The 13,646-nt window shown below is 39.8% G+C and overlaps 2 protein-coding genes across 2 annotated transcripts in view; both read right to left on the minus strand.

Annotated features, from left to right (window-relative positions):
- LOC116673893 (transmembrane protein 182-like) overlaps positions 1-1,015 on the minus strand; it is a 5,905-nt gene extending 4,890 nt beyond the window's left edge. Inside the window, exon 1 of the mRNA XM_032506240.1 lies at positions 688-1,015. Within this exon, the coding sequence (XP_032362131.1) occupies positions 688-870 (183 nt within the window). The 5' untranslated portion in view covers positions 871-1,015. The remainder of the gene's footprint in view (positions 1-687) is intronic.
- A 243-nt stretch (positions 1,016-1,258) lies between these two features.
- LOC116673892 (actin-related protein 3) lies at positions 1,259-9,040 on the minus strand. The gene is made up of 12 exons (XM_032506239.1): positions 8,825-9,040; positions 8,336-8,391; positions 7,798-7,922; positions 7,598-7,708; positions 7,216-7,311; positions 6,742-6,849; positions 5,916-6,059; positions 4,795-4,968; positions 4,530-4,622; positions 4,316-4,441; positions 3,508-3,591; positions 1,259-2,230 (listed from the first exon to the last, which is right to left on the minus strand). The coding sequence occupies exons 1-12, from the start codon at positions 8,866-8,868 to the stop codon at positions 2,135-2,137; spliced, it is 1,257 nt and encodes a 418-aa protein (XP_032362130.1). The 5' UTR covers positions 8,869-9,040; the 3' UTR covers positions 1,259-2,134.
- Positions 9,041-13,646: the final 4,606 nt, after the last annotated feature.

Below are 13,646 nucleotides of genomic sequence, written 5' to 3' on the forward strand. Positions count from 1 at the left end.
AATACACATTGCTATCTTATTCAATTGTATCTTCATTCTTCATGGACATGACGTTTTGATCACAAACGGCGAATAGTATTTTGCTCTGAAATGTAGTGTAGTAGAAGTATAAAGTAGCACACATTGGAATACCTAACTAAAGTACAAGTACCACAGACTACTACAGTCTTAGAGTAAATGTACCTTTTTTTCTAATTCTGTATGTATACTCTATGTGTACCATGATACTAACGTACTTTATTATTTTATCTCTTTTCCTTTTTATTCTATGGTGCTTTTCATGCGTATACATATTTTGCTCTATGGTGTTTTAAGCCCCCAATGTTGACTTCAAGGCACATAACCATTGCCTAATCCTTGTGCCTACCAAGCACCGCTGCCTGGAAAGAGATGTTGAGGGCTTAAAACATGTAAAACAACCACATATTTTCTCATGTTGTGTTCTATTAACTTTTGCACTTTTACAATAAAGTATAGAAATATAAATCAAAATTATTTGTATTTGTGGTTTCCCTAAAATACTACATTCCTTAACTATTAGTGTATCGTGGTCAATGTTTTATCTTATTTTGCTTACATTTTAAATTATTTAATTTCCCTAACTAGCTATTTCTGAATCCTTTCTTGGATTGCCTCCGTGTTTGAAAAAGCTATGCAAACAACCTCGTAAGTGTTCCGTTTAAATACCTCGGTGCTGCCCTTCGCCTCTCTCAGGCCACTTTCTCCATAGCCGTCCTCCGGCCGGCTGCAGGACTCGGCTGCCAGCAGCCAGTACTCGGTCCCGCAGGAAAGCAGCGTGAACAGAAATCCTGTTGCTCCGAAGAACAAAGCCAAGAAGAGGAGCACCTTGAGCCTCTCAGCGGGAGACATGCCTCAGTCTGTCCGCCTTCGGTTTTTTATTGCTGCAAATCTTCACTTTTCCTTTTCTTAGTTTTCTACAGCATATCATATTCAAATACATAGAATAATATACTAAATAACTGCTAAATCCATGAGTCCTTTACTTTTCTGCTGCAAGAAATAAGTGAGCACCATGACAAACACCAGCTCTGGATAGTGCTCGCCGTACTGACCAATCAGGCGCATGAAGTGGTTCAATGGAAATAAACTGTTACATCATGCAATGGTCACTTTAAAGGGATACAGTTACAGTACTGGGGGGGAGGGGTTCCCTCACATAAATATAGCAATGTTAAGTTGAGAATGGATGCATTCATGGTCTTCTCGAAAACTTGAAAAACAGAAATCACAACTGTAGAAATATCTCCTTGGCATTTATTGGAATGCCAGCATTGAAATCCAGATTTGGTACAGTACAAGGCTATCCAGTATAACTGAGATCTAGGCAACAGTGATGGTCCAACAACAGTCATTCAAACTGCATGTTCATATATTAATATGAATTATTTTTTCTTTTTTAAAGACAAGAGATGATTAATACAAGTAAAAAAATGTCAAAGGAAAGCGGTGACAAAGACTTAATCTAAATTGAACTTGGGGAAAAATGATTTAAACATATAATATTTTTTAAATGCCTTACTTGTTGTAATAATCTAAATTCAAACAAATATTCTATCCAGGTACCGAGGGTCATATTCAAAAAAAGAGACAGAAATAAGGGTCAGTATATCTGGCGATTGTTTTGTTGGGGTATGTTGCACCCATTTGATGACTTAATGATCAAAAGGTGTTTTATTCAATGAACGTTGTGGAAAATGATCTAGCTAAGCACGTCCTGCTTCTTTTAGAGTATATAACATATAGCAAGAACCCAACCCATATACACAGAAGTGCATTTATACAGGACTCATGTTGATTAATTACATATTACAACCCTGTGAGGATAGAAGTACATATACGAGGCACGCAGAAATTAAAGATTTATCATCTATTATTAACCTACTTGCAGTAAACATCTTATTTGAAGGATCCTTTGGGCTGAGTCACCTCCTTCCTCTAATTTGTGAGGATGTTGCCGCTATTTTGGCAGTTTGTTTGGTCCACTGCTTTATCCGAATGAACAGGTCTGTCGGGAGCATCCATGCAAAGGCTCATGGGACTTCCACAGCATGTGAGGTCTTAGGGCGGTTCCTCCGTTTTCCTTGGCCTCTGCTGAATGCCGTCCTCCGACGCCCTAAGACATGACTCCGAACACGGGGTTGTGGCGGCAGATGCTCGGCCCGATCTCCTCGTAGTCTTTCTTGGTGTGGCACACTTGGTAAAACTCAGGCTGCCAAAACAGAAATGCTCCTCGTTAGGGTCATTTCCCATTTCAGAAGTAAAGCCAACATCTATGATTGCAATAATTACAAGAACTTTGCATATAATAAAAATAATAAAAAACGTTATTAATCCCACAAGGGGAAATTACACCGTTTTTCACTCTGTTGTTATTGTTATTGTTGTTACACACACACACTGAATTACACACACGCTCAATACCTATACATGCACTAGTGGAGAGATGTCAGAGTGGGGGGGCTGCCCATGAAAAGGCACCCCAAGCAAGCATATATATTTTTACCATTGAATAAATCTCTGGTAAGTGCCAATCTTAAATATGCTTGATCAGTTTTTGAAAAAGCATGGAACAAACGACCAGAAGAAGAAGAAGTTGTGCGTTCCCCTCCAGTTAACTCCAGTAACTAGTTTGGATACATTTTGTCTGTCAAAATATGTCATGTTTACTTTAACTATAAAGCTTGTTGGTAATTTATTTGTTTTATTTATTGTTTGTACTTATTTATGAAATGCAAGTAATTTTAATTCATGAAATTAGAGTGATTTATAAAAAAAATGTGCTTCAAATTTGTTTACATCGTTTTTGTTTTGTTTGAGACAGAGGAAACAGAGGATTTAATATCCTGTACCATCACATTTTCAATAAATTTCAATTAAAATGAGTGTGTGCACACTGTGTTTAGTCTGACAAAATGTAGGGCTGAGTATTGTTTAAAAATATTTGATACTGGTAACGAAACCAATAACGTGACTTTGATTCCGATTCCTAAAATAGGATCCTTCTTTTGAGACCAACATTATAAAACAAAATTACAACATTACGGCACAAATCTCCTACTACGTGAGCCCCGTCTCTGTGCGTGATGTAGAGATTTCCTGCGTGCCTCTACAACGCGTAATATTAGAAAGCCAATCACAAACGTTAGAAGATCTTGGTAGAAGCATGCTGCATGCTTATTGGCTCACTGTCACTGATGAGATTTGCTCTACGGTATTGAATGACAAAGCATTTGTTTAATATTTGATGCTAAAGAGGCAATTTGGTCGGTGCCTGAAAAGTAAATTTCTGTACCCAGTCCCTAAAAAGGTTTACCAAAGTCTGGGGCTTATGGAAAATACCTTTGCCATTTACTGTTTATATCTGATAAGTTTTTTTCATGTGAAACTATTCTAATTATGTGCTGATATCAAAACGATTTAGAAATAGCAGCAGGAGGGGTGATTATGTGTTGTTAGAGAAGCTGAAAACATTGTTTTGATACTCACAGTAGACGCCAGCATTGATCCTCCGAACCAGACCGCATACCGCTGCATGTGATGAGTGACGACTTGCACATCAATGGGCTTGGGCTGCAAAACAGAGAGGGTAACTTATTCAATATTGAAACAAAAAAAAACACCACTACCTGGAAACTTCCATTATTGAAGTACCTTTTTGTTTTTGCCCGTCTGTATTAAAAACTTTTGAACCAAATTGACTTAATTCTTTTTGAAATACTACTCCTATATTTAATAAGCTACATATTGACGACGTTCCACTTCTGGGATTATTTAGGTGCTGCCGTTAATTCGCCAGTTGTCCCTCATATTTGGCAAGATGTTCGTCACCTTCCTCTTTGTGTTGGCGTTCTAACCTCCGGTGGATTTCTGAGGACCCTGGTTACCTGGTCCTCAGGTCTCTGCAGGGTAAATCCAAACAGCTAGCTAGACTATCTGTCCAATCGGAGTTTTCTGATACACGACTAAAACAACTTTTAAACCTACACATTTTCCACCAAAACAAGTTCCTTCCCGAGACTATTTTGCAGAGGCACCGTCAATGTGTCTGGGTCTTAGCGCCGCTCAAGACGACTGCAAGTGGTTGAAGAAATGCCAATAAACCAGAGCAGTTTTTGTTTTTATTTTTTTTTCCTATCCGGGAATGCTGTGTGGACTAGCCAGACCCTCCTTTGCAGCATAGGAGTAAGGTCTAGCAAAACAACTAATAATAGGCTTGAATTACAAGTACTTGTGCATAAGTTTTTTTGCATTTCAAAAGGTTTTTTGATACTAAAACTTCATCCTCTTTACTCACCTTCAACTTGCCGCCGCTCAGCTCTTCGCTCATTTTCAGTCGTGCATCCACAGACCTTTTGAGGTCCCTCTGCAGGCGTCTGCCAAAGTCCCTGAACATGGTGGAGCCTCCGGAGAGCACGACGTTCTGCAACAGACAGAGGCAGACGCTGATGTAACAACAGATACACAAACTAACTGTAACTGGCACTGTAGCAGCTGTAGAGTTTCTGTACCTTGTACAGTGGACGTCTGACATCAATGGGGCAGTTCTGGATCACTTCGTCCACCACCTCTGAGATCGGCTGGGTGAAGTCTGGGTTGGCAAACTGGACGAGACCAAATAGCAAAAGGAAAATATTAAGTTTCAAGGCGAGGAATTACACTTGGTAAAAAAAAAAAACTAAAAAAAATCCATCCGATGAAACAGCAATCTTAAAAGACTTTTGATTAAAAGAGTTTTTTTATATTTAAGTGGTCAAATAAAATCAATCAACCAACCTCAGGATGGAAGAAGATCTCGGGCCCCAGGAAGCGCTCGTAGCCAACATCAATGGTAAACTCCTTCTTGGAGATGGAGTTGATGCCTGTGTACTGTTTGATCCACTTGGAGCCGTCTGTGTCGTACTTGTTAAACTCCTTAACAAGGTCAGGGCAGACGTAGCTATACCGCTCCTAAAAAAACACAATACAGAGCAACTTTACAACAATACAACTTTTAGAGGATACTAAAACAATGTGGTGGGAACGCAAGAAGACTAAAACAGCAAAACCAAATGTAATATGAAACGTTTGGTCATATTGATTAATATTGAATTAAATATATATGGTTCATGTGTTTTGAACCTTAAATGGTTACATGAGGTAAACATCTTTCTATTTAAGGTGCTCATATTATGCTATTTGGCCTTCACCCTTTCCTTTATTGTGTTTTCTTTTTTGTGCACGTTATAGGCTTACAAAGTGTAAAAGCCCAAAGCCTCCCAACAATGACGGTAAAGAAGTGAGATGCCTAACTCTGTTCTGCAGGTATTCCATGCAAAGTTGGAAGTGCACCCTCATTTAGAAGAAGTCTCTGTTTTCTGAAAATTAAACCACGTAAACCTGCTCTGGTTCAACCTCTAAATACAACCTATTATGAACCTGAAAACGAGCACAATATGAGAACTTTAAAACTTGCAGAGTGATATGATTTTGTGGTTGCACTGACATCTAGTGGACATGCTGAGGAACCCATGACGGGGACAGCATGAAACCAGTGTCAACTCTTGTGTATCGCTTCCTGTTATGGGGCCTTTTGTTGCAAGTTTCAGTAAAGAAGAATGACTGAAAGTGCAAGAACATAACGTCCTTAAAATGACTATAAAACAACATCTAATTGTTACTTGTTCCTGTGTGAGCTAAACAGCTTTAGACTAAGCTGTACCAGGTGAAGCTATAATGTGATATTCATGAATCTCTTGCTTGTTACACACATTTCTCCACCTTTCAAACCCACAGGAAGTGAGTGTTTGATACTAAGAAAGTAAAATGTAAAACATTACACTAGTCCATACCGCGATTTTGATAAAATGGAGATTAATTGTGCAGCCCTGGTAAAGATGGCAGAAAAGAACACAGACCTTGACAGCTTTAGCCGTCTCCAGGGACTGCTCCGGAGGAATCCCCACCTCTCGCTCCCTCAGCAGCTGTTGGGTGAAGTACGTGATGTCTCGACCAGCGATGGGGATGTGCTTGATGCAGCTCCCGATGACGTAGCCTTCAGCCTGGAAACACAGCGGTGCACAAGTTTGTTGTTAATCAGGGTTTTTCCTGCATAGAGGAATTTCTGGCCCCCCCGCTAAAAAGGAAAATCACAAGCACCAAAATGATTTGAGAGTAAAAATAGCAATTCAAATCCTCTCTAAATGTGTTGAAGAGCAATCTATCAATTGTATCAAAACAATGTTAAACAAACTAGAATATGAGCGCTGACCTCAGGTTTATCTCCAGGGTCAGGCTGCACCAGACTATCCCGGTGAATTTTAAGGCAGTATTTGAATACTAATATTTTTAAGCAATTTTGTACATTGGTGTTTTATTTACATAATATACTTTTCTTCATCAAATTATCAGAAATAACAGCAAAATGCATAGAGTTCTGTCAATGACGGTAAGACTCATTGCCTTTCTGTATGCGGACTGACCATCCTTACTGTAATGGGCAGGTGAAGACAAAACATTCTTTTAGTTAGACAAGGGCTTTTATGGCTGTCTGATTTTATATACCAATGTTTTCCCTTTATAGTCTTATGACTTTTATTTATTGGATTTCACTTCAACGTGAAGCACTTTGAGATTTGTATCTGTGAAAAGTGCTAAATCGATAAACTTTACTTTCAAGTTTAGGGTTGAGAATGAGTTAGGACAAAATAAATGAAAAATAATCCTGGAAATTGCAGCACTCACCACTGGGATGACGTGTGTGACTCCGTCTCCGCTGTCGATCACAGTCCCTGTCAGTGTGCGCTCTCCCACCTGTCGGGACGTCCAGGAGGCAGCCAGCGCCAGGACAGCCTGATGCAAGAAAATCAGACGTTTTAATAAAACGCAATTATTATGGTCCTTAAAAAACAAGGTGTTTCTCCTCGGTTTGTGGAAGATTTAGATACGGGTAAAAATTCACTGTCTTGTGGCAACAACTATTAAAAATACTGAGTGACATGGTGCAGGAGTAGGACATTTAAAAACAGACTGTGAAACTTCCAAAAACAAGAAGTGACAACTTATTTCCCCATTTAGCCTCTGAATCACATCCTCATTCTACCTAGAGCCCACAAGTCTGGTTTCAAATGTGCCCAAAATGGCTTTTCTAGTTGTGGCTGGAAGACTTAGTCAAAAAATATACTGGCCAGCTGTGTGGCTGAAGGCTTTAGGTTTTACCTGAACAGCAATGTAGAGGCCGGGGACATTGAACGACTCGAACATGATCTCTGCTGTATACTCTCTGTTTTCTGGTGTGTTGAGGGGAGGCTCTGTCTGGAGGGAGGGAGAGAGGGAGAGACACGGATGTGAACACAGAATGACTTTAAGCCACTATTATACATTTTGTTTTCTAGAACGGGTCAACAAACTCAACAAAGAGAAACTTCAATTACGCTACAAAAAAATCTTTTACAGTTTGTTTTTTATTTCAGGAAATTAGACATGTATTTTGGTAGTAAAAATCAGACCGTCAGAAATAATTAAATTTGCATGTCTAGATGCCATTTTCATGTCCATTTGAGGCTGTACCTCTTGATAATATATACAACTCTGGTCTTACCAAAAGGAAGTAATGGTCTTCAGGTTCTGCCCGCAGATACTTGAAGATGATCTGCTCCATAAATCTCTCCATCAGGTCCCAGTCCTCCACTATCCCGTGACGGATGGGCCACTGAAGTCAAGAGGGGAAAATGTTAAGTCTCTGATCAGACTGCTTCACAAACAAACCATTCCATGGGCTTCTTTAACACTCCTCCCTACCTTTGTTGCATATGATGGTTTGTCGATGGCTTCATCCCCGATGAAGAAGTCCAGGTCATCAACACCTTTCATCATCCTGCGCTGGGCCTGGTCCCCGACCTTGGCTGATTCTTTGATTGCGATACCTGGACATGATCATGAAAATGGGTAGAGCTTAGGCATGGGCCGGTATAAGATTCAGATGGTATGACACAGTTTAAGCAGGTTTCAAGTCAAATTTAAGACTTTTAAGACCTTTTTCAGGCCATTATAATTAAAATTAATTACCTTTATCACAACATCAACTAAGCCCTAAATTCGTTTTTTTTCAGTATCGCTAAACTTGCACTTCCCTGTAGCTAATGAATTAGTGCATATTTACTAAGATAATGCATAATTTGCATATTTAAACATATCATTTCATAAAACCTAAAATATATTAAACAAAACTAAAATATATATTTTTTTAAATCTATTGATCTAGTGATATCTATTTATATTTTCCATATCCCCCTGTAGTGTCTGATCCACTGGTTACCTGTATGAGTCATTTACTTACATGAAGGTATGATGAACTGTGGTTCTGTATTTCCTGCATAACCAAGCTTTGTGTACCTAAAAAGGGAACACAGCAAGGATAAAGGCCGAGTTACAGTTGCTCCCCTATGGTTTAAGTGTTTGCTGGGTAGTAACCCATTACACACCATGGAAGTAACACCCAAAACAATCCGGATATTATGATTTCAGCTATAAGGCTTGTCCAGGAAGTAACATTAGCTTGGGTGGGTAGCTAGCAGCAGCTAATACAACGATACCGCTGCACTGAAAATAAAACCATGCAACATGAAGCACATTAGGACTTTGGCCTGCCAATTTGCAGCATTAACTATGGCTTTGAAGACAACATAAATAAACGAACAAGACAGCAGACGTGGCAAACAAACGTTAGCATCTTTGAAGCTACTAAGCTAGACTGGGCGTTAGCTGTTTGACAGCCGTCTATTAAAGCCAAGCTAACGCTAACTAGCCGTCTATTGTTGTCACTTACCCTGTGCCACAGTCAACAACACAGGCCGGTAGCCGACCAGCCATGCTTGTTCTCCTTTATCTAGCTATCTATCTATACGCGAAATACCAGGCACCCGATATGAACGGATATCGGAACTGAGGCTGATTTAAATCGCAGCTGCCTGAATGAATAGCAGTCACGGCCGATTCAGGAACGGCTTCCGGGTTTGGGGAAATTTCTTCTAGTGCAGCGTCAGCAGCTTCAACTGCGCCGTACGGCCCCCTGGTGGATGGAGACTGTCAATGCAACCGATCATGACTTCATGGGAGACAATTGTTTAAATGAATGGACCTTTTACACAGCAGACATTTTTGACTGGTCATAGCAGGAAAAGCACAGCTGAAATTGATCACCTCACGGCACCTCATGATGGCTCAGTTCCATCAAGTGTCCCAGTGAGCTGTTACAGTGAGTCAGCAGGCCCAACACCAGGGCCTCTCCTGAGTGGAATGCAGCCATCATTAATGGTTTTGAATACACCTGCGCTTTACCTACTATGACATGTCAACATGTCTGCTGTGAAAAAAGGTCTACTAACTGTTTAAAAAAAAAAAAAAAATTGAAGAAGAACACATCAGTTTCTAAATAAAGGCTACATTTTTTTAGTAAAATTTCAGATGAGTTCTTGAGTTTTAGGAAGACTCAAAGATTTGAAGTAAAGTTGTATTTATAATGCATTTATGCAAGGTGGCATACTTTTGAGGTTAAGCTAAAACTATTGTGCAATAAATGATAATAAGTAGAACGAGAAGGAAAATAAGAAATGTAAAGGATAAAACAATCACACAAAGAATATGTAATATAAAAGTAGCCTCTTAAAATGCAAAAAATGCACCTACTCAGACTTTTTTGCATGACACAGAAAATAGCATAACTGAGCAACAATATCATTACTATAGGATTACATGTAAACTTCCAGTTGGGAGAGCGGGTGCAGAGCCAGAGATTTACTCCTCGATGCAGAAGGCCTGGGTTGGACTCTGACCCTCTGCTGCATGTCATTCCCCCTCTCTCTCCTCTTTCATGTCTTCATCTGTTCTATCAAAAACAAAGGCTGAAAATGCCCAAAAACTAGTCTTAAAAAAAGCTTCCATCAGAAATATGTATTCTATGTATTATGTATACATGTAAAATACAAGTAAAGTCCCGTTTTAAAGGTTTCAATGTTAAAAACAATGTCTCGAGCAGCTTTGCAATTGTATCTTCTGTCTTTTTTTTAACAGTGTTTTTTCACTAAACAAAAAAATAGTTTCCAACCTCATTTCGCCCTGCTGACTCCACCAGATGATATCAGTGATTTAGGTGCCATCAATGGCCAGACAAAATGGTCCTCACCCTCCATGGCTGCATGGATGGCCACTGATAAAGACAATATATGAGCATCAAGGCGCTTTAGGGCTTGATTCTGGCTTCGGAGCGCCTGACCACATTGAGACCAATGCCAGAGCCTGAGAACATTGGCCCTTTGTCCTCAGGCAGACTCATCACTCACATAGAGTCTCTTCAAAGTGCTGACACCCCTAGAAAAAGCCCTCGGCTCTGCTGCTCCTGATAGGAACAGTCCTCTCTGTGGAGCCGGGCACACTTGATGGAAACTCTCTATCAGGATCTGTGAGTGAAACAATTTGTTTCTGCATCGTCAGTGCTGGAGCAAAAATATTTGCAGAGAGCCTGCTATCAAAAGGCCTATCCTTTTTATATTACTAAAAAATACAAGTGGTGTCTTTTGTCCTTTCTTTTTGGTTGAACTGAGCAATGACATCATCGTATAATGATTAGAAAACACTGGATGTGGTCTTATCGGGCATTTATACAAATTGCTTGACTGGGAGGAATAAAAACAAGTCAAGGGTCGTTGGGTTACTTAAAGTTAACGAACAATAAACAAGAGAAAAATCACATTTACAGTTTCTTTCCCTGCCATTTTATGCGTGCTCGTTGCATCCCTGTGTGTCACTGTTTTGAATACTAGAGGGCACCTGTGCTCTCGTTTTTGAAGAACCGAGCCCTCTGGGCCAGTCACTCACTGTTACAGCAAACAAAAAAAGGGTTTCAGCCTGGCAACCCCACCTTTTGCTGGATCAATCCTCCTGACCCTTCCACCACCATCTATCAAAACGTTCCTGCTGGAATGGAAAAAATCAGCATAACAAAGGATTTTTTTATTTTTTACAACCATTCTTCAAGCCAGTTCACTTTATTTCTCTGGTTCTCGCAGAGGTGCAATGCATTTAACACTTGTCTAATGCTTGTTAACTTTCCCACCGCAGCAGATTAATTTCCCCTTTGCACTGTGTAACTTTGGGGGGGGGTTTAATTGTGTTTACTTTTCTTTATTGGCCCACTTACTGAAATGAAGATTTGTGTTACTGCACTAAAGTGGATTGGAGTGAAAATAGAGTCCAGCTTGTATCAGGTTGACTGCTAAGTCATCAGATTTAGGAAAACTGTCGAAGTCTATTCATGCTTTTTCTCATGCTTATTCATATCCAATGTAATATGCTTAATGGAACTTGTAATTTAATAGAATTTCATTTTAATTCAGGCTTTTAATCAATAGCAAAAGGCCTACTGATGCTACATTTGATTCATGAATAATATCTAATACAAGCAAATGAGAGTAGGTGCGTTTAAATGGATAGCTCTGCTTCATTATAACTATACAATGTACATTATCTATCTATATAGCTGAACTGAGGGCAATGGAGTCTCTGGAGGTTTTTGATCTTGTCTTCCCCCATTTTGTCCGGCTATCTCCACCTGAAAAAACGTCCCGCCCACACAAGAATAGATCATTTCCCCCTCATTTCCAATACACTTGGCCTACACAGTAAATAAAGTAGATGAGTTGCGGTCCCTCATCAACTGAAGTATTTCCACCGCCAGAGCCTTAATGTGACTGCGGTGTGCGTGCTCGTCATTAGAGCAAGGCAGAGGTGGGCCCTTATTATTTTTAATAATGCCCTGTTTTTGCTGCTTCTTAATCCTGGGAGATCTGCAGTCGGCACTTCCCCTCTGTGATCGTCAGTCCTGACTCCATCCACCTCTTCCTCCTCCGTCTCTGTGTTCAGGCTCATAATGATGCTCTGCCACACAGGTGCACCCTCACTGCACCAGCGCTGGAAGAAGTATTTAGATCCTAAAAGTACTAACACCACACTGTAAAAATACTTTGTCACGAGAATGTTCTTTAAGTAAAAGTATGTAAGTATCATCAGGAAAATGTCCTTAAAGTATTAAAAGCACTCGATGCAGATATATCCTCACATTTTAGAAACTGGAAGTGTTCAATGGTCTAATCATTACAGCCGTGCTTGTAGGCTGTTATGTTGTTTTTTATAATAAAATTTTATTTCATTAAACATCATATTTTAGGAACTAATTAACATTAATCTGTATAGTAACTAGTAACTAAAGATGTCATATTAATGTGGAAGAGTAGAAAGTAGAATATTTCCCCCTGAAATAGGGCAGAGTAGTAGAAAGTGGCGTGAAAAGTAAAAGACAAAAAGTACAAGTACCTCAAATTTGTACAGTGCTTGAGTAAATGTACTGTTACATTCCACCACTGCACTGCACCGTGCTTTTTGCTGCTAACAGACCTTCAAGTTGAAGCCATCTGATGTCACTGTGTTCATTTAAGCTCTTAATGGCTGTGTTTGGAACATATTTCTCATCTGTCTGCAAAGTTATTGTGAATTCAACTGTGGACTGCAGGGTTTATACAGTGGGAGCCACGCCATTGGGTCTCCAACAGTGAATGCATCTCTCTCTATAAAACTGCCAGGATTCAATGCTGGTTCACCAGATAAGGAGCGGAGAGTATTTTACATGCCGGATGTTTTAGTTTAATATCACAATACGTTAGGCATCTCTCATATCTTCTCTTTTCCTGAATTACCTGCATTCTGCTGGAATCCGCCGCAAGACAATAACAGGCAACGCAGGACGGGTGTAATACACAGTAGATTATGTCCAATAATCTGTATTCACTGCTCATTCTGACAAAACCTGAATCAGCTCCTTCATTTAAGTCTTTTATCAGCTTCATTGCAGGCTGGCGCTAAGAGTATTTTGGTTGTTGAAAATCCTCACAGGTACACTCATGCACAGTAAGAAGATATGGAATGTATTTGAATACTTTGGTCAATAATGCATAAATCATAGCACAAGACAAGACAGTCTGAAAAGACATTGTAAAATTGTTTGGAAAGCCCAAGTTGCACAATGCACAATCTAATCTGCTAGCTAAATGTAGCTAACTTAATATTACACCGGTTCCATGCCGTCCTCCGTCTGGCTGTGTGAAGGTTGAAGACATGGAGAGAATATTTTGGCCCAAATAAACTCCCAGGGTCCACCAGCATTTCATTTCCCAGAGAGTCAAAATAAAGTCATCCCCTCCCTTCGCCGAACCCCCCCGAAGTTTATGCATTATATCTGAGGTGATGTGGATTCTACTGTTCAGCTGATGAAAGGCTGCATGTGGATATTGTTGCAGTGGTGCTCATTTTGCCAAGTCAACTAATGTGTAACCCTTCAGCAGTGTGAGCGTCAAACTCACAAACTCACTTCACCAAGGGCCACACTCGAAAATGAGAATCCCGTCAAGGGCCAGGCATGTGGAGTTTATTGACATGCTTTTATTTCATCGAAAAAGTCAGATTTCTTTGACTGTATTTTTGCATGACTCATTGTTTTGTCACTTACAGTTTGGTCGACATGAAGCACTAAAAAAAGCGCAGAAGAGGTCGAAAAAGCAACAAAAACATTGAAAAAAAGGTCGTGAAAAGTGGCAAAA

This window comes from Etheostoma spectabile, chromosome 24 (genome assembly GCF_008692095.1).
Source record: "Etheostoma spectabile isolate EspeVRDwgs_2016 chromosome 24, UIUC_Espe_1.0, whole genome shotgun sequence".
NCBI classification, from domain to species: domain Eukaryota; kingdom Metazoa; phylum Chordata; class Actinopteri; order Perciformes; family Percidae; genus Etheostoma; species Etheostoma spectabile.

What these genes read in the sequence shown, in the direction of transcription:
- LOC116673892 (XM_032506239.1), bottom strand. Translation starts at nt 8,868, where the DNA reads ATGGCTGGTCGGCTACCGGCCTGTGTTGTTGACTGTGGCACAGG. An exon ending in TCACACACGTCATCCCAGTG is followed by an intron (nt 6,060 to 6,741) that starts GTGAGTGCTGCA and finishes CTGTGTTTCCAG; the next exon opens with GCTGAAGGCTACGTCATCGG. An exon ending in GATCAATGCTGGCGTCTACT is followed by an intron (nt 2,231 to 3,507) that starts GTGAGTATCAAA and finishes CTGTTTTGGCAG; the next exon opens with CCTGAGTTTTACCAAGTGTG.